General features: G+C 38.8%; 3 protein-coding genes across 3 annotated transcripts; 1 reads left to right on the top strand and 2 right to left on the bottom strand.

Annotated features, from left to right (window-relative positions):
• Window positions 1-276: 276 nt before the first annotated feature.
• Window positions 277-2,104, bottom strand: lsm7 (LSM7 homolog, U6 small nuclear RNA and mRNA degradation associated). Its single transcript, XM_079350109.1, has 4 exons — window positions 2,021-2,104; window positions 1,676-1,766; window positions 1,483-1,554; window positions 277-766 (listed from the first exon to the last, which is right to left on the bottom strand). Exons 1-4 carry the CDS (start codon window positions 2,024-2,026, stop codon window positions 624-626), a joined length of 312 nt encoding a protein of 103 aa, XP_079206235.1. The 5' UTR covers window positions 2,027-2,104; the 3' UTR covers window positions 277-623.
• Window positions 2,105-2,188: 84 nt separating this feature from the next.
• Window positions 2,189-5,054, top strand: LOC306827961 (kelch-like protein 23). The gene is made up of 3 exons (XM_079350107.1): window positions 2,189-3,355; window positions 3,458-3,869; window positions 4,017-5,054. Exons 1-3 carry the CDS (start codon window positions 2,374-2,376, stop codon window positions 4,318-4,320), a joined length of 1,698 nt encoding a protein of 565 aa, XP_079206233.1. The 5' UTR covers window positions 2,189-2,373; the 3' UTR covers window positions 4,321-5,054.
• Window positions 5,055-5,163: 109 nt separating this feature from the next.
• Window positions 5,164-16,996, bottom strand: LOC306827962 (ceramide synthase 2-like). The gene is made up of 11 exons (XM_079350108.1): window positions 16,932-16,996; window positions 15,814-15,990; window positions 13,406-13,523; window positions 11,796-11,914; window positions 11,395-11,452; window positions 11,170-11,220; window positions 9,027-9,119; window positions 8,238-8,366; window positions 6,942-7,048; window positions 6,609-6,765; window positions 5,164-6,518 (listed from the first exon to the last, which is right to left on the bottom strand). The coding sequence occupies exons 2-11, from the start codon at window positions 15,987-15,989 to the stop codon at window positions 6,312-6,314; spliced, it is 1,215 nt and encodes a 404-aa protein (XP_079206234.1). The 5' UTR covers window position 15,990; window positions 16,932-16,996; the 3' UTR covers window positions 5,164-6,311.
• Between the last annotated feature and the right edge of the window lie 4,139 nt (window positions 16,997-21,135).

The raw sequence follows: 21,135 nt of genomic DNA, 5'->3' as shown, positions 1-21,135 counted from the left end.
TTTCTGGAGACGTTTGCGCAGATTTATTATTTAGCTCTCAGTAAATTTTTTATCTTAAGGTTTTGTTCTCTGGCTAAATATGGCAGCGGTCACATTGACTGTGACACACAGACTTAGTACACAAGTGGTCAGACTACTGTATTGTATGAAATGTGTACAGACAGAGGCTGCTTGATTCATCTGCTGAGCCACACAGACTATTACGACATAAGTTATCTAAATCACATAATCACTGCAAGATTCTATCAATTTCAACATGCACAGCGAAAAGGAAAAAACACTTAACTCACATTATTTTATTTTCTTATCAAAAACAACAAAGAATAGTAAAAAGTTGACTTATTTTGGATAAAAAGAAAATGGTCACAAGAACACATGCCAACTTTGTGGGCTGTTTACAACTGAAATATTTTCACACTTTGTACACCAGAGACAGAAAACAAAGTTGAGTGCTTAAAATGTCCTTTTCTTGATGAACGTTTGATTTGCACAACTGAAATTTGCTTCATTATACACATTATTACTGGTAAGTCTTAATATAAAACAACAAAAGACTTTACAAACATTTAAGTGTGCATGGTTGTAATTGTTTGTATGCCTGTGTGTGTGAAACAGAGAGACTGTTAGCCATCCTGTTGCTGTATGAAGGGGTTTGGTATGGCTTCCATGCCATCTTGAGGACAGATTAGTACAACAGAGGTTCCTCTGCAGACCACCAGCCCAAGCTGCCGGGTGTCTTCCGTCAGCTTTAACTGGTCATCTGGATCTGGACAGGCAGGGATGGGCAAGCGTTACTTACACACAAACAATTTAATGTTACAGAGGTAAGCTACCAATCAAAAGTTTGGACACACCTGATTGAAATGCATGTTATTGTCTTAAGGCCATTTTGATTTCAAGACTTATGCAAATGTTTGAAATGTGCTTCTTGAAGAAATAGTGAAGTTGGTGCCTATGTATGCATGCATTTATTTGCAAAACAAAATGAAGTTTTATTATTTTAACATTTACTATTACTCGAACATGTAGACCCATCATCCAACCTCAGTCTTGTAACAAGATACAAATCTATACTAGGACACTGATGTCCAAACTTTTTTTTCTTGAGGGCCAAAACTGTCGTGTTAGAATCGCTGAGCCATAGGTTCATTTTCATAGTTAACCAAAAATGCTATTAAAAAAACGTACATTGTTCTGAACATTTTCTGTTTTAGGAATATAGTTCAGCCCTCGCTTAAAAAAAAAAAAAAAAAAAAAAAAGAAAAATAACAAAATATGCCATCTGAATGAGGCCTCGGGACAAAAACCTGATTCTTCGACTTAAGTCAAGGTCCGCAAAAAATACCCCCAAGGTCCACAAATGTCCCCCGAGCCGCATTTCAGCACCCTTGCGTAAGGACATCTTCCCAATACTAATGCATGGTCTCATTGGAGAGGAATGTCTGATGATGGTTTTCTCATGGTGTATTTTGTTGAACTTACCCCGCATGTACTCGATGGTGCCGTCCAGCACCAGGTTTAACAGAGGGTCAAAGCCTTTCAGCACGCCGCTGGCTGCAGTGGACAGACACACAAAGTAGACCTTTAGATCACTTCATAGACTGTTTCAGCGGCATGTTGTGTTTCCCACCCCCTGGCTAAACATATTAGCATATTAAACAATGAATCCACATACCCTCCCGTCCTCCTTGAAACTTTACTCGAATCGGCTTGTCGATGTACTTTGACAAGTCAAAGATACTCTCCTTTTTCTTCTTTTCTTTATCCTACAAGGAGAGATAGGACATATTGTTTGGTAAGTCACATGTGAGCTGGCCGCGGATGAACACTAACGTTAGCCTGGGGTTAGCTTCTTTAGGCTAGCAAGGTCTTAAATGTGAACGTCTCTTTCGATTCGTTTTCCTACATTTCAGGTTATGAAGACAGTTAACAGTAAGTGGTAAGGAATTGTTCCTGATGACGTTTAATTGTGTAAATGCAAAGGGCTGTTTGAATGAAAACGAAAACCATACGAACTTACCGTCATGTTAGCTGTTTGACACGGAAGTAAAACTCTGACCCCAGATGCTCAACCAATGAAATGGCTGAGCGCTTTGCTTACGTCATTGTTTTGGGGTTTTTCTGTTTTTAAAATATCGCTAATTCTCAACCAAATAAAAATGTATAGCGTGTAATGAAAAAACTATACGACTTAATGTACTTGTCTCTACCTCCTCCAGTTGTTTTTAGAATTTTTTTTTGGCAATGACCTACTTTTTCCTGTTTGCATCCAGGCTGCCAACAGTCTATTAATAACACCAGTTGGTTGGTGTGTTGTAAACCAGGACGGGGACAAGGGGACTATGCAGGAGAGGTTGTTGTGTGTGTTGTGAAATGGCCTGCAGAGCTGACACTGATCCTAAACCTCAGCGTTTTGAATTCACAGTTCTGTCTGAACAGAAGAAACTTCAGGAGGATGCATTTGTTCAACATTTGAACGATTCTGAGCCTGAAGTATTACCAGATGCTACCCTGCAGGTAGAAGGAGAGAGTTTTTATGTCAACCGTCAACAGCTCGCCCTTCTGAGTCCATACTTCAGGGCTCTGTTTTTTGGTTGTGGTGTAGAAAGCCGCAGAAGGATGATTGAGATCAAAGGTGTGGGTCTGCAGTACTTCAGGGTTTTGATGGAGTACACCAGGACATGCAACCTAGCTTTGAACAGAGAAGATGTTCTTGGGATCCTTGAGACTGCTGACTTTTTACAACTAGAGGGAGCCAGACTGCTGTGCTGCAAATTCCTGGAGCGTGAGCTGCACCTCAGTAACTGTCTGGGGATGATGGCCTACGCTTGGAGGCTTGGCTGCACTCAACTCTACAAGGTGGCAAGACAGGTGGTACTCACACACTTTTCTGCTATTACTGCTGAAGAGGACTTCCTGTCCCTGTCTAAAGAGAACATTGCAGACCTTCTTGCAAGTGATGACCTGGCCATCTTCAAGGATGATCTCGCCCTGGAGGCCACCCTACGTTGGGTGTCATTTGACTCCCAACGAGAACAACATTTTCTGGAGCTCATTGAGCTGGTGAGGCCTGAGTTGCTCTCTTTACAATTTCTCACTGATCTGTTGACGAGAATGAAAAGCTCTGACCCCAGAGCCAAACTCGTCTGCATGCTGAATGAACATATTCCAGAGTCGTGGTTAATGGGCAGGTCAATAAAGAGAACCAGAGCCAGAGAGACTCTCTTTGTGCTGGGAGGACCACATGATCAGGAGCAACAGGTGCTGTATCAGTTTTACCCGCACAGTGGTAGATGGCAGAGCTGTGCACCTCTACAGAGGAAGAACCTCACACAGTACTCTGTAGCTGCTTTAGGTAAGGGTTACATGGATTAGAATGATGGAGATGTGGATAATGATCATACATTCTCTATTTTCTTTATTTAACCCTTTATCCCATAACACCTACACTTTGTAGGAGACAATGTGGTTGTGACAGGGGGCTACTTCCGGGACGTCCTGTGGTTCAGCGTGGACTGGGTCAGGATTTACGAATGTGGGAACCAGCGCTGGCGTGATGGGCCGGCCCTGCAGAAGTCCAGGCACAGCCACTGCTCCATCGGGCTGGATTCTGCACTGTATGTCCTAGGTGGCAGCATGGATGAAGGACTTGTGACTGATGTAGAGAGACTGGTACTGGGACCAGACAAAGGGTGGGAGGCGATCAGCCCCATGGTGAGGGCTGTTGAGAGGGCAGCCGCTGCTACTTTAGACTCGTGCATCTACGTTGCGTGTGGCCTGGATGAAAACGGGGAGGCGTATGGAGGAATTCAACGATATGTGGTGAAGGAGGATCAATGGGATGTGATCTCCTATTCCCCATTTCCACGGTAAGTCAAAGTTTGAATTCCAAGCTGACTTTTCTGCTTTTCTTAATGACACTGTCATGTGTATTATTATTATTATAGTTGGCAGGTTTTATTGTATTGTATTTTTATTGTATATTGTATTGTATTGACCATTTTTAACCCCATCAGTTATGACCTGGTGGCAACAGTGCTCAATGGTGCCCTCTACCTGTTTGGAGGCCAAGCTTTGCGATTCGACGTGGAAACAGATGAATGGACCTTATTTGAGGAAGAATGTCTGGACAGAAAGTTCTTCTCTGGCTGCACAACAGTCAGCGGACAGATATATCTGGTCAGTGAAAAAAAGGGTAACAAAGCAATCCCAAACATGGTATTGATGGACCCCTACATAGACACCTGTATGGAAGTGGATGATGCCATGCCCTGCTCTGTGCCCCTCAGAGGGTGTGTTACTGTAAAAATGCCTATTTGAAGGACAAAACATTGATTTATTTTGCAAAATTCACTCAGCCTATTTGCATGTCTCTGAACTTAGATTTATTTCAAATGGGCCATGTCTTGAGCTTACATGAATTAAATACATGGAAAAGTAAGTACAATAGGATTAAACAGACACAAGGGTAATCATTCCCTTAAAAATGACAGCAGTGCCATTTATTTCATTAGAAGTGATTTATTAAGACTTTTCAACTTTACACACAATCAATTAAGCAGCCATGTGCAGTAATAAGAGAACAGTTTTACTTTTATGAAAACATGATTTCTTTAGTCTATACGTAAATGAAAATCATTTTAATGGGTGTTTTGGGTGTGATATTTAGTGGAATAGCCCTTTTATTTCTCCCACTCTGTGTTATGAGCGCCATTGTTACAATTAAGACCCCGTTCACACAACCTTTCTTCTGTTATTGACACTTCATTTTGTATAAGCTGAAGTAAGTGGACACAGGAACTTACATTATAAGTTGCTGTTAGCAACTTGGTTTTAAATTACAGTAACAAAGACAAGGAGGTTTGAAAAAACACCTGCTGTTCTGTTGACAATCATCTTAATCCAACCTGAGAACAAACCCCGGACAAAGTTTACAGACATTGAGCCTCGTCTTTCATTGTGATAAAATACCTACATGATAAATGAAATAACCTCTTGATCCTATGAAAGTAGTATAGCAATGTCTTATCATATCAAAATATGTAATACACTTTTTTTTATTTCAGCCAGAACTTTTTTAGCGGATAATGAATTTAAACTTTTGAACACAACTCCCTGTCTATAAAATATCTCACATTTTATATTTGCCCTTATGTAAGCAACACTAGCAGCCTCACCTACATATTAAGCAGTAAAAACATTGAAACCAGTCACAGTAAGGTCTGTCCTTTGTGTTTGTCTCATGAAGGTCTGTAATCCTACCTACATACATACAGAGTTAAAAAAAAAATCAAACCTTTGTCCAATTACAAGCAGCCAAGGCACAAAAATAAAGTCCATCAAAATGAAACAAAGACCTTGTTGAGGAATCATGCCTAGCGTAGTGATATCAAAGTAGAAAAAAATGCACAATCACACGTACACATCACTTAAGTCCATGTGTACTTTTTTTGTACATGCATCATCAGTCACATTGAAAGTGCCTCTGCTGTAATGGTGTGCTCTTTTTTACGCACCAGGGGGCGCCATAGATTTTCTATAATGTAAATCAAGACAAAAATAAATACTATTAGAGAAAAAATAAGAAAGTTAAAATATCTACGAAACCTCTGCAGGGATATTATAACAACACAAAGCTTTCCTCTTGAATGAATGATTAATAAAAAATATAGATATAAAATGGTTCATCAACCGATTTGCTATAATCAAAGTCAATGTAAAGTCAACATAACGTGTGTTTTTGCACAATACTGTACAAAGCCATGGGAGTTAATAACTCTAAAATTGCCTGTAGTTTATTCTGTTCAAAACTTAAGTGAACCTATATTAGTTTAGAATATCTTAATTTCCATATAAAAACATTTTGTTTCACATGTTGATGAAAGGAAAGTGTAAAGGCATCATAGCACATCTAGGGTCTTCTACCTTAATGTATTTACATACCAGTTTTTCGAGTGTAGTGACAATAAATATAAAATCTGCATACCACACATAAAAAAGGGTTGACTGTCCTTGTTCTGCCAAATGTTCAGGATTCTGGTGTGTGGGTGTTAGTAATGATGGTGTGTCTGTTTAATCTAAAACTGGGGATACATATTTACAATCACATTTTTTTCTCTTTCGCAATTTTTTTCAAGATAAGCAGGATGCACACTTACCCTCATCTGAAATCTTCAGTGGACCATGATTACTTTACACAAAGCCATGTGTTTTTTTTATCATCTGTCAGTAAGAAGTTCATCTCCAACAGGTGGAAGGGGAAATGACGTCTTTTTTTAAGGATGTTTTGGTAGTTGGTTGAGTCTGCTCCACTATCTGGCTTTGGGCAGTATGCTGTTTATATTCCTCTGGTTGGTCAGGTTATTCAGGACACAGTTATTAGCCAGAGATGCCAGCTTGGAGTTTATTGTACCCTTTCTTTGCTCCCAGCTACACCCGTCACCTTCTTCCTCAGGCTCCTCCTCTTCCTCTTTGTCGTCAACCTCACTCTCCTCATCGCTACGTTCATCCCGCTCCACCTGTACAGAGTGAAAGGAATGAACTTTACGGTGCCAAAGTAAATGTCAACATTGTCCTTCCCCTCCTCATTTTGTTACATTTTTTCTCACCTTGCCGAGGAATACAAACTTGTAGACCATTCGAAGAATGAGATAGGCCCAGAAGATGTGCAGTGCCTGCAGCACTAACAACAGAGCATTGAAGAAATAATATCCAAAGAATGGCTTGAAGAAGTCAAGAGAAACTACCAGGGTTGAGTAGATCACTCTAAAAGACAAACACAGTAAAAGAGACAGGTTTATCTTCCCTACAGAAAAAAAATCCTGAAAGGATGAGAGCTATCTGATGTCTGAAATCTTGTGAAAAAATGTGATCACTTCAAAATCTTCAGGATTTGTGCAAAACCATGAATTTGATAAATCTACTCCACCATGGTGTATTACCTGCTGGGTAACACCACAAGTCTTGTCACCAAGAAAATCAATGAGAAGATGACAAACAGCGTGTCACACGTCCTCGTCCAGCCAGCATAGTGTAACATCTTGGCAGACTATCAGAAAAAAGAAACTTTTTAGTGGTTAGAAAAAAGTGGCCATACCAGCTTTCTCCCATAACTAATGTCAGCACTGTTTCAGCAGGAATAAAAAGGTTACGGTATATAAAATGACTACAGCGTAGTCTACCTACGCTCCTTGATTTGATCAATTCAATTGATAGAAACTGAACGAAACTTAAAATTTTGACTCCATCGTGAGACCGCTATCATTTACATTTCAATCCAATCATAAAACCAATGGCAGGACAGAGATGATTGAAGTAAGGTGTTTTAAGTTCATTCGCACTCCCCCATCTAGGTTTTCTCAAGCAACATCAGCTTCAGCTTCTGGATGCTTGCCTTCTTAAACTTGACCCACAAGGGAGTCGTATAGAGAGGGGTACAGTAAGCTCTAAAGAGTTTCACCTGAACTGTATCTGAACACCAAGAAAACTTCCTTGCCAGCATGTTAGCTTGTGTATATAATATACGGCGCTGTCTATACATGTCATCGTCATCACATAAATTATATGTAATGATGTGTTCCAGATACTTAATTTTATCACTAACAAATATCACTTGCCTTGACAGAGAAAAAGATGGGAAAATAAGCTCCTTATCCCCCTTTACTCTACAAATTAACATAGCACTCTTCTTAGCATTATCAAATTTAACACCATAATCTGAACATATATACAGTAAAATAAAGCTTTACAGTTCCACTATAGAGATACCATTGCCAGTTTGTGAAGTGTGTGTCTTAAAAGGACACCCACATCATTGTACCTATATGTGCCACACCCCACCTGGTCACGCCTAAAGTCACATTCTTGGTTCTACATATTTCCTCAGCAGTAAGCTGATAGTTACAGTCTTACTTTTGCGATGTAATCAGTAAAATGTTATCATCAGGAAAATCAGCACAGCAACACCAAAGACAATAAACCTACATTCTCACAGAGGGACTCGCCAGTAAATATTTTACTGCCATGCGTGACTCATTTGATACAGGTATGTCAGGTTATGAAATGTTTGAGTTAGATTAGTTTGAGTTAATGCAAAATAAAAAAAGGCTGTATTCAAGTCAACTTCCCTGTGACTTTTAACAATTTAACAATTATGAAGTGAAATATGACAAAATAGACTGAAAAACTAGACACATTCAATATCATTCAATATTGCAGAAAAAAATCTGGTTATTCACCTCCAGAAGGAAGTCAGAGGAGTCATGCACCAGCATCACCAGAGTGCCAACCCTCACATAGTTGGCGCAGTAGGAGAAACCAATGAGGAATAAGGTGGCAATGTGATGAATTACCTGCTCATTGAAATCCTGGAACACACAGAGACCTCACAGTATGAGGAAAATATAAACTAGCACAACTAACTAGTCTTTTTCATCAAGTGCCTCAGTATTTGAAAGGCACATTTACATTGTTTGGATGGATTTATTGTCTTATTGGACACTTGAGATATCCTTGATCTCCACCATTGAAGCCCCGGGTAAACCACACACAACCACAGTTTCTATACCAAGAAGTTGGTAATAAAGGCTGCAGCAGGGTCTACTGTACCATATATTTAGAGTTTTTTTGGATATATATTTAAGGTCTACTTATTTAATATGTTTTATACACATCAATGAATGTGAACTGTACTGTCACATTTAGCAGTAGCTGCTAATCTCTTACTAAATATCTCAGAGGCTGCTGTTTTAAAATGACACTGACCTAAAGTACACAAACATGATGTAATACCAGATTATCTAGTGCATAATCCTTATTTAGTTTAATCCATCAAAAGAAAAGCAACATTGGGATTACACTGCAAAAAAAGGCGAGTGATGGTATAATTCAGCTCATGGTTTTCACCATTTGACTAACAGTTCAAAGCTCAAGAAGAAAACATCTGGAAACCAGCAGGATTTTGCTCTGAGCTTTTAGATTACGGTATGTGTGTGTCTGTACATGTGTGTGTATTTGAGCTCTCTCACTTTTCGCTTGACATCCACAGACACAGACAGCAGCAGGGATAAATAGAATCCCATTTCGAGGATGTAATACCAATGATGAGCCTCCGAGACCGGCTGATGAATGAAAGGAAGAGAAACATACAGTCAAATGTTTACACTCAGTGGTATGTGACTGCTGCTTATCAGTCTAGCATCAGGACAATGAACTGCTTTTGCTGACCGACTCTGGCTTCTACCGCACGTGTAAGCTGAAAAAGATCTGAAGACTTTTTGGGAAAGTGACCATATTTACACATGCCATTTACTTCTGACTTCACACCCAGGGTGTACATCTCAAATGCTCTATAATGTCAAACTGTTGTAGGCTCTAAAAATGTCTGAAAATGTGTCATCATTAAAGCATTTCCTGATTGATCAGCAACAGAAGCCTCACTGGAACAAGGAATGGTATTTGGCTATATTTCAAGTTCATAGAACCTATTTGATGACACATTGGCTACCCTCAGCATACAACTAAAGTGAGCAGTCAGCCCTTTCTTAATATAACTGTCAGCAAATTATGCATTTTCTATTGTATTATACATCACATCCAACAACTTATTTTAGCATTCAGTCTCTTCCTAACTATCATTAGATTTAGCTAGGAGAGGCTGAATGTGAATATTAGCTTTTTCCTGAAAGCAGCTGATTTCTTAAAGCCTTCTTCTTATCTTGTTTTAACATCTGTTAAAATGTCCCTCCCCACATTTGTGACAAATGTCCGTTGGCTCTTTCTCTTCATACAGTATAGAAAAAATACAACATAAATAAACAGCTGTGAGAAACTGTGACAGTGTAACAGTATTTAGAGTCCCTATGAAACAGATTAACTGCCGTGTTGTGTCGTATTTCTTACTCAAACAGTAAAGAAGGGGAAATCACAAGATGGAAGAAACATAATGTTGGGATGAATTTGATTGGATCGTTAGCTTCGATAAAGCTTTTTAATTGGTTTGAAAATTTGTAAATGCCTATAAGTGCAGGTGAGTCATTTGAAACGTTCTGTAGGAAGAGAAAAGTTACAGATATGTGTATGTATATATGTAAAAATACTCAGCTACTGCTTCACTGAAATATGTTATATTATATCTAACAAAGGAACTCTGGAATGAAATGGAAAAGAATGTTTTTTCTTTCCATGGGAACTTTTCCAGAGGAGAATGGACACCTTGAAACTAGCCATATAAAAACGGCTTCACTTTCACATCAACATCGAACTTTATAGAGTACCAAAGCCGCAAACCTGTTTTTTCCAAAAGAGGAAATGTTCTTATTTAAAGAAAGTGGTGTGTGTACTCTCACCCTTTCCTGCATTCAAGGTCTGAAACACAATGGCAGGAAGCTGGCCGAGACATTTAACTTCTAAAACCACATCCTTCTCTCGGTCAGAGGCAACAAGACCTCAAAACAACATTAAAAAAGGTGTAGTGTTGCCTGCAGGAGCTGTAATCAGTTCAACTGCAGATACAGACGACAGAGGAGTTGTTCTTGTGTTTGCTGTTCAAGGCCATAACCCCGCAAGGAAGGAACGTTTACTCCTGAGGAATGTTGACCTGCAGGCATAACTAACCGTCACAAACATAGCAGAGATATGAGTTCAAAAAAAACTCTTAAGAAACAAATGAGTAGACTTCAAAGTTAGAGAAGGAGTCTACCATGGCTAAATCCTTCAACAAATACTTAAGACTTTGTTTTACTGAGTTCCTCCCAGCCATTGTTTTCCTTCTCAGTTAATGTCCCACCTGTGCAAGGAAAAAAAACCTCAATATTGCTTTAGGACTTTCTATTGAGTATAGATCATTTTCACTGCTAATAAATTTGTAATTTATCTTACAAGTCATTACAATGTCGGGAAATAGTGAAATAAATCAGTATATGCTGAAATATCCGTCTGAAGCCAAAAGTATTAAACTTCTAATCATTAAAATTAATGAAGAAAATGGAAAAGAGTCCTCGTGTGGAAATAGCTAGATGCCTGGATTATCCTAAATGTTTATTTACTTTTTAGATGAAAAAGCAGTTATTAAAGTGACTAGTTACATAAGAACTGTTTTCTTTATTGAACAACTGCCTTTTTTTTAATAACATCACCATTTTAAGCTCAACCTTGCAATTTTTTCCTTACCTGTTTTGGATAATCCCTCCAACACTCTCTCTGATCCCAGAACCATGGAGTCTGAAAGATGAAACAATCAACATCCACATTGTTCACATCATACAAGCTTGAGGCTGAGTATTAACTCAAGTCTTGAAAACTATTAAAGTTACACAGTGGATGGCTATGAGTCTTACTGCTATCACACAAAACAACAACCCTTGTCAGTCCTGGTGTAGTTGGTAGCACACTTACATGTATTAAAGAGGCGAGACCTGCAGTGAACGCTACGAGGTAAAAGACAAAGCGCGAGCTGCAATAATAAAAACAACACCATCACTTTTGAGAGACTGCAGTATGAATTGAATACGTAAATACAGATAATCGTGTGTAAATTATCTAATTGGGTTGAAAATAAATAAAGCTTTATAAATGAAGAAATATAGCAACTAAGATTTATCTTTAAAGTGAGGCCTTTTACAATAAGTGAGATTATTATTTGCTTAAAAAACTAAAGGGAGTCAATTTTATTGAAAACAAGCTCTCCTTAAAACACTTTTGACTTGACAAAGTATTTATTCTTTCCTTCATAATATAAGCCTTGTACAACTTTAACAGACCAACAGGCATTTTTATCAAAGACTTAAAAAACTCACGAGGCCTCGCAGAACTTTTTGGTGCTAGTAGGTCGGTCCTGGTTTCTTCTGTGCCTGAACCAGGACTGGATCTTTCTCTGAGAGAGTCCACATTGCTTCCCCAAGGTCACCAACTCACTCTGAATACACACAAACATACATTTAAACATTCAGGGTTGGACTTATATTTGCATTTCAGAAGAGGTTTTCTGCAGCTGGCTGCTCTCTCAACTCCTGATATAGAAGCAACACAGCGAAAATTTAAATGAAACGAAAATTCAAATCATCCAAGCTGTTCGGTGTTGTCAAATGGTATGTGTCTCTTTGCTAAAACTCGGATCCCCTTCCGATGCGTTCTTTAAGTGCTTTATTTTTCATGTTATCGTTCTCGTATTTGTCTTCTTTTATTCCTAATAATTATACTCTCTTAGCTCCTTTTCCTGGTTGAGGATGATGCTCTCATATACCTGCAAGCTTGAATGCCCCTTGCTCAACCAGGTGTTGGTGAGGTGGACTGTACCAAGTGGGAGTCTAGATTGGGGAATGATGCAATAGTTTATTTTTGAATTATTCTTTCAAACCAGCCATGTTGCTGAATATCCTTATTAGCTGTAACACTCTGTTGAACTCTACCATTGCATTTACAGTAGCTATGTGGTTTTAAACAGGAAGTATTTAAAGTTTTGTTTGATCCATGAAGCCTATATGTATATCAGCTATGAAACGGAAAAAGGATCAACTTTAAAGCATAACGCATCCTAAGAGATATATTTCAAACTTCTTGGCCTGTTCCATCTTGTGCCTGTTGCCACATATTTATAGTACATGCCAGATCAACAAAGGCATCAAGCAGGAGCCTTTACTGCTTTTGTTGGTCCAGGACACATGCAAAGTGATGATTTGAATGTAGGTCACGGTAGGCATACAAACCTGGAAGTATGCAAACAACACACACCAGTGCTCAGGGATTTTTAATTCCATAAGTCGTGACAAGTCTTGACCCATCATAAGTGTTGGCTTATCAAACACAACCAAACGTATACGTAACATGACCTGCACCTGTTTACTGATTTGGGGAAAAGAAATACAGACTTTTTTGAAGGGTAGTTGTGAATAATTTCACACAAGGAAATGGTGGCAAAAAAGATGGCTCAAAAGATAACTAATAACTAAAGGGGACCAGACAGCATACCGATGTGTTCAATCAGTGTTGTTCAGAGGAAGTTAACACGTAACACAGAGTGAACAGGCCGAACACAAAACAGAACACTTGTGTGTATCATGACAGAGAATTGTATTTGTGCAACATTATTAACACATTAGCCTGTGTGACTTATGTGTATTAGATTAATTTCTGGGCACTTCCCTTCTCTTATCAGTTCCTTTTTTTCACATGAACAGCTAAAAATGGGATGTTTTGTGTATAACTTTGAAATGCATCCAGGGACAACAGATGACTGTCTTGCTAACACTCAATAAACTGATATCAAATGTATCAATGTACCACTCATTACAGCTCGAAAGTCCTGTGAGTAAGTGCTACTTGTATGAGTATTACTGGATAATGTTGAAACATTTTAGAGAAGGTTTACATAAAGGTTAGAGAGGGAAGTTAAAACAGGACAACAAACTTGTGATGGTTGCCGACTGTTCTGTTTGTAGATGGTTTCCAGCTTCGGGATAGAAGCGGCTCGGATCCTAATCCGGTCCTTCACACCTAAACGTTTGCTTAATGGGACAGCAACGAGCCTATGAGGTCAGAACAAGAAAAAGAGAGAAAATATAATTGCAGAGGGATGAGATGACATCAACAGCTGCTAAATGTGAGCCCATCAAGGGACAGTACAGAGCGTGGCAACAAGATATCTCATTGTGAGATATCTCATTAAGTGTCGCCCCTGACAGCCTGCAAAGCTCCTCCCATGGGTGTATTGTGACAACTGGCTAGGTGCTTTGTCGACACCTGACGTAGCATTAAGAGACATCTGATCTGCAAAGACATATCTGTTCAACAAAGACATGGAGACAGTCAGACAGTGCCACAGAGATATAGATAAAAGTGTGTGCATGCCAGGAACAATAAAGCGTGTGTAACTCTAGCTCAGAGATAGTTATCCTGAAGTGGGCAGGGAGGGAGAGATCAGAGAGAATGAGCAGGTCAGGTCAGCTTTAGAGACAAACATGTTCTCTGGTTACAGGAACCTTTAAACAACACACACCAAATGCACACCCCTACCTTAATACAGGGAAACAGCTGCAGAGCAGGATCATCGAATAAAGACACCCATTAAGCTACAGCTGCACAGACGTGAACAACACATTAATACTTCATTGGATAGCACACACACACACTCGGGTGCATGCTGGTCTTCAGCATAATATTTTCTGACGCTTCCAATGCAAGTAATGAAATAAAACATACTACGAGAAAGACTTAAAGCCAAACAATGGTACTAATATCTCACAGATAGTTAATGCCCGGAAACCTCACATAGTATTTTGACTTCAGGGCAGATACAGCAGCTGAAAACTAGAAGCATGCAAATACAAGCCTCTTATCAGTTCATACATCACATGTCCCATCATCCTCTTACAGTCACTTTTAACTCCAATGCCAGGAAGAGGCATTAGTTGCATAGTCAATACTATTAAGTGGGCTTCACGTCAGCGATTTATTTATTCAATCATTTCATCAATAAGTATCACTCTGACATAATGTGGGACTTTTTAGTCATATGTTTTCAGTCTTAGCAAAGCAGGAGGCAAAATGTAACAAGATGCAAAGAAATTAATGAAATTGGGTTCTGCGATATAATTTTTGTTGGCGCTGTTGGTTTTAGCGTCTTTTGCATAATTCTTTCTTCTTCTTTCTTTTAACATAAATGTGCATTAAATGTAAGTAGCTCTAGATATAAGCATATTTAAATGTAAACTAAGGTTTGAATTTATATTTTGGAAAACAACTTTTCTCGTCGCCCATTGCCGTACTATCAGATATCCTATTTTGCCCAATCAACACTCAATTACACACAAAACTTTTGATTTGCCGTAAAGAAGGGGCAAGAAAATCTAATACCCTTGCATTAAAAAAAACTAAAATAGTCCATTTGAGGCATTTTAGCACAACTAGTTGCAGATGTATTTTTTTTCAAAACTCATATCACTTGATTGGGATTGAACTGACATAGCCTTTTTGGTGTTTCAAAAGATGGTACAAACCCTTGGCATTGCTCCTGTTCACATCAATGCCTATAGAAATCATCGCAAAATGAAAATAAGATACATTTTCCTTTTCCTGTTGAGAAGTGTTTTCAAGGGGCATCACTGAGGGAATATTCCTAATAAAGTCTCTTGATGTTTTATTATGATTCACATTATAAGCACTACAGGGGCTAAAAGTCAAGATTTCCCATCTGTTTTTTTTTCTTCCTGCTGTACACCTAGTGGTGGTTATATCTCCTCTAAAAAGTTGCAGAGGCCATCAAAGAAATAACCATTCAGCATTAGTTTAGCCGATTTATGGGGTTTCCTTTTGAATTACTCAAGCTTTTAAGAAGCCATCAACAAAGCTGCCGAATCAGAGTAATCATCCTGCCTCTCTTTCCAACTTTTATAGGGCTGAATTAAATTCCCCTGGGATAGAAAAGAGGGCTTTCACACAGTCAGCAGCTAAAACCTGTCTACTCATGATGCTCATCTCTCTCACTGCCTGTTTGATCTGTGCTTTCCATCTACAGGGAGCTCTAATGAAGGATAAAGGAGCCATTATCCTGGGCCACACAGGCAGTAAACCAGTTGTCAAGCCAGCATGGCAATTCAGCTGAAAGAGGAAGTCAGACCCATCAAAGATATTACCATTGTTCAGAACTGTTTCCTTGTAACACATTCAGTGAGTCACACTTCATTTAAGTTGTAGTCCACCGTAAATCTTAGAAAGATACTGCTTCAGAGAGTCAAACATAGCAGGAGTTTTAGTGTAGTCAATATTTCAAAATTGGGATTTCATGATCCATCTGTGATGGAGGCCGGTGTGTCTCACCTCTCAAAGACATATCTGAGCGCTAAAAAGGCAAAGGCCAGTGGCAGGGCGTAGATAAGATCCCTGGGCAGAGGAAAGCGGCCCTGGTCGTCCTTCAACTCAATGTCCCGCCAGCCGATACCAGGGGGGAGCCAGTATTCCTCTTGCCAGAGCCACTCATTTAGCAGGGCCTCCATCCTGAGGGAAAGAGCACATTGTGTCAGGTTTCTGTTTATTCATATTAATGCAAAACAGCAACCAAGACCCAAAAGGTTAGATGTTAAAAGACGGAGCAAAGGAGAGCAGGATCATTCATGTTCAACATTCACACTCATCTAAATGTGCTTCTAAAGATGGTCCATGACACACTTGCTCTCACGAGTTTATTTGAATGATCTCTTGTTTGTAAAATGACTTATTCTTAATCCATGATCGTTTAACTTCAAAAGTACCCCAAAACAGGAGTGTGTGTGTGTGTGCGTGTGTGTAAAAAGTATGTGTCTATACTTACTTTTAGTCAGGTAACTAATCAACTAATTGTTCAATCTCTGGTAATGGGTTAAGGCATCACAAACATACAAAGATGACTAAACTACTCACCACTCATTCAAACACTCACTCACTCACACAAACACCTTAGTGGGTGCATCAGACTTCAAGTACTCTGTAACAAAAATAATACACGCACGCACTCAAACACATAAGCACATGCTTAAACCTGAATTAATTGCGTTTACAAACTGCTCCCTCCAGCGTTATAATGACCAGCATAATGATTACAGCGGTATAGAAAGATAACGTAGCCTACGTCAGCGTCCATGCAGCATGCTGACAAACAAGCACCTTGCGCATAACCGAAAGTGTTAACAGACTAACACCACATAACGTATTTGTTCAGAGATAAATTAGTAAGTAACACACAAAAACTGCAAACTGCATGGTATGAAGAGAAATCCCATAAAATTTGCCAGCTTCAAACAGGAAGCCAACAAATCAAATCCAACCCAACCGCCTCAAAGTGAACTGCTTCCAAACAAACCGCCTATACCTTTTTAATCAAATTATCTATTCTAAACGCCACGAACCCCTTTAAAATAAATGTATGATTTATACAATAATAAATGCGACATTGCGATTACCTGACTGCGGTCCTGTGATGGGGATGGGAAGCAACGGAGAGTATGAGAGGAGGAGCACGTTTGACGCAACCTGCTCCCACTTTGAGGGCGGAGACAGGCGCGCGCTATCATCATCACCACCGTCACCTTCACCTTCAACATTATCGTCTCATCTCACATGAAGCTGTCACTCGGCACTGGATAAGCTTACGGACGTCATGTCAGAGCAATCTAAAGCCACATTATGTGACTTGTGCAGTCTATGGCTGTGACAAAGCCATGAGGAATGGTTAAAGGATTGTTTTTGTTGATATGACTGATTATTTTCTCTTTTTTTTTTGGTATAATCTGTTTAAATTGTGATATTGACTATTTTACTGATAAAGAAAAATGTGGATTCTAAACTATAAATGAAGTAAATAATGAGTACAACTCAATTTAATGTGCTTTACAAGAGCAAGCCAATTCTATAGTAAGCATATTTGTATTTACTCACTTTGACCAAAAATTGACCTTATAATGTTGCATTATTTTTTAGAACTAACATCCTAAGAACATGATGGGGATAGGGCCAAGGAGCCACTGGTTGGTGCATCTGTTTAGCTTCATCTAACTAGTTTCAATTAGATATCTTCATCAAAATATTTCAATTGCTTCCAGCATGCAGAAGCCACATGTTCTCATGGGCTGAGTGGGTTCAGGAAATGCAGTATATGGTGGATTTCTTCAGTTTCTGATATATCATTCATTAGCAAAAACAACATGAAAAAAGCTAATAATGTTAGCTTTTGTGTATGTATTATGTTTGTGTAGCGCTCTGCAGGGATCATTTGGCGACGCTTAGGAAAGACTGCTCCCACTGTGTTTATAGGATAAGTGTTATAGGGTTAAACATGTGCTTATTGCTTTATTAATTGTGTAAGAGTTCCTGGTCTTACTTTTTGGGCTAAGGTTGTTGTTCAGGTCACAAGACTTCAGGTGAAAGCATATGAATCAGAGCATATGACTGACCAGGAAGTTGATAGAGAGATGAAGAGATTTATCTGTCTGCAGCCATCAAATTCTTGAGGTAAGCGTAAGAAAAAGTGACAAGCCACTTTCTATTATTGAGCAATAACCAGTGAGTTTAATTTGTTTTCTTGTTGTACTATTACAGAATTTAGCTTCAGTCCATGTGTAGTGCAGTCCTAATGATTCATGTACAGTATGCATAGAAACACAGAAAGTCAGATCTCTTTGTGTTGAAAGGTTTCTGGAACTTCAAGAGCACTACAACCAGTAGGTATAACAGTCTATCAACCGTATTATGTTTGAAATAAGCAACAATTCTTGACATATACAATTGTTTGTTAAACACACCAGAAACTAAGATAACATGTTTAAAGTTGCATGGGCACATTTTGGTTTTAACACTATACAAACTTAAACTTAAAAATACATTTGGGATGTGGAGCACAGGGATAATTTATGCGTGTCTACTCTTTTATTAACGTCTCAAGCTTAGGCAAACTGAATCCCACTAACAACTGTGATACATCCTTTGGAATTAAAATCAATCTGCCACTTTTGTTTTGATTTAGCAGGGTGCACCATGTTATAAAACGTTATTTCTCATCAAGGAATATATCAAAGATACAAGGCAATTATTGGTTTGTTATGCAACTGAAGATGTCTTCAAAAAAAGTCTTTAAAAATAAATAATCTTCCACTAGCATGCTGCAGGTATGCCAAAACTTATGCTAATCATTTTATTTCAGTGTTAGCATGCCAGCGTGACTAGCACCAAAAGGTCAGCAGAGAGAGACAAACTTGAATCTTAATTATTTAGCACACATTGATTTATAATCCAAAGGAATCAGTAGTAATAATGTCGCAACACTTTTTCCCATCATGCTTTTTATACTGAGTGGGTGGATTGTAAAGTTTGTTGCTAAGGCAAATGTTAGCCTAGCCTTTTTTGTGTTGTTAATTTTAATATATTGGATGTTGTTTCATGCAGAAAGATGTCATTTTGTTGAAATCAGAAGTTTTTTTTAGTTTTGACTGAGAAAACCATTGGAAATGGGAAATGCTGCAACTGAATTGTGACACAGTAATTCATACCCAACACAAAATTGACTTCAAAAATATAGGCACACATTTACCATGGCTAAAAGCAACAGCGCTATCGTCATCCAAACTACTTCTCTGGGATCGGGATACCTTTAGGACTAGAGACCATGGAGGCCTCTGTAAGACCCTTGGTTCCTAGCTGTGCACCCCCCTATCTGGGCCAACAATAACACAGCCGGGGAGGTGGGGAATGTGCACAGGAAACCAGTGCTTCTCAGCAGCAGCAGTGGCGGCTGTGAGCCTGGCTGAGCTGAGCTGCTGAGGACCTGGCTGGAGCACAGTCACGTTTCAGGAGGGGCCAAGAGGGGGTTCCTCCAGGAAACACACACACACTACACACTTTTTTCCCACGGGACCCTGACTGGGGATAACATGCGCAAAACACACGTGTACGTATTTTCTTTTGTAACCCAATGGTTATGGAGACGAACAAGAGAGTATACTTTATTTGGTTTCTCACACATTGATGATGTTAATTTCATGTTTTTCTAAATTTCTTATTTGCTCTTTTATCAGCTCACACACATAGACACCCAACTCTTTTGCACACGCTCTTCATCTTTATGTCTAATATCCCTTTGGTCTCTCTGAGCTTTGACAGTCCTTGTCATCCCTTTCTTCTTCTCTTTGCCAAGTATTTTGTAGGTTGCAGCCACAACAGGGCCTCTGTTCTCAGATCCCTGTGGAAGCCCTCTGGACAGCTCTGACTTGCACACTCTCTTTTTGTGATTCCCCTCTTTCTTCTCATCCCTCTCTTCCTCCCTCTATTAATTTTTCTCTCAAAGCATTCCTCGAGCTCTCCACTGTTGTTTCTCATACTTTTTGTCTGTTGTTTTTGGCGTGAGATCTCCCTGGGACTCCCAGAGTGAAGCCGGTTAGCTCTCCAGCTTTAAGCTCTAAAGACAACCGTGTGTGGCCTCTTCTTTACACACTTTATCTGAGAGCAGGCTAACAACAACAACTGGAGGCATGCAGTAAGAATTGTCTTGCTGGGGTAATTGGAAGTCTCCCTCGTGAACCAGGTTTGACCTAATTTTTACGTTGTGGACTGAAGCTGATACCACTGTGTTCCAGCAGAGGGAAGCAGACATTGTAAAATCAGCCTACTGTCTACATTTAAAGGCTGAGTTTGAGATATAGTTCAATCGTAGCTCACTAACCCCTTCAGTTGGAGAGTATATTACACAATTACTGGTACAATTTTGAGGTCTGTACTTACTTATTTACTTTAAAGGCCTCTTTGTAGGTCTAATGTGCATCTAAAAGCAAAGTATTATACTTTTTATTCCACCAGATTCCTTTGAAACTTTTGGTTGCATTTTAGAATAAAATACTTTCCTAGAAATAAGTAGTTTGGGCTCTTTGTCATGTTTCAAAAGATTGTGAGCTGTTTAAAAAGATAGCCTATTCTCCCTTTTAACTTCTAGCAAAAGGAGCCTTGAAGAGCCAAATGAAAAACAGTCCGATATTTATGAAAAAAGCAAAAGTTAGAGACAAGTTTGAAACATGAACTCACATTTGTTCCCCTTCTTACTCTATTCATCACCTCCCAGATCCTCAGACTCTCTCTGTTCCATAACCATTTGACTTGATTCTCCTTTAAGCTGACCATTTCAAACTCTGAAATGGTCAGCTTAAAGGAGTTTAAGCTGTGTTTTTATCAAGAATACAATATATCTTAATTAGTTCCAATGTTTTACTTTCTATGAAAAAGCAAATATTCAACCCATAGAGTTTCATTTTTGTAACTCTAACTTCTAACTTGGTATCCTAAATGGCATTTCTTAAATTCAAGTCTTTTCTTTAAATCACAATGTTATCCAAATTTAAAAGGAGGTCAATCATCTTTAACAAAGAATCAGCAAACTTACATTTTCTGCAGAACATTTGCATTTTTCAGCTTCATGCATGCTCTTTGATTAAGTTATTAAGTCTTAATCTGACATGTCCAAACATGCCCAAATTCACATTCAAATAAAGTTAAAACAAAACAAATAATAAATAATATGATTTTCAGGTGTGTCATGCATGCCAAGAGAATTATTGGAATCTTTTGTTAATGAAATTCTGCTGTTGAAAATTAAAAGTACACCACTTAGTGTCATACAGCAAC

Source organism: Symphodus melops (assembly GCF_947650265.1).
Source record: "Symphodus melops genome assembly, chromosome: 8".
Lineage (NCBI taxonomy): Eukaryota > Metazoa > Chordata > Actinopteri > Labriformes > Labridae > Symphodus > Symphodus melops.
Note: the sequence above shows the minus strand (reverse complement) of the source record. Positions and strands in the feature narration are given on the sequence as shown.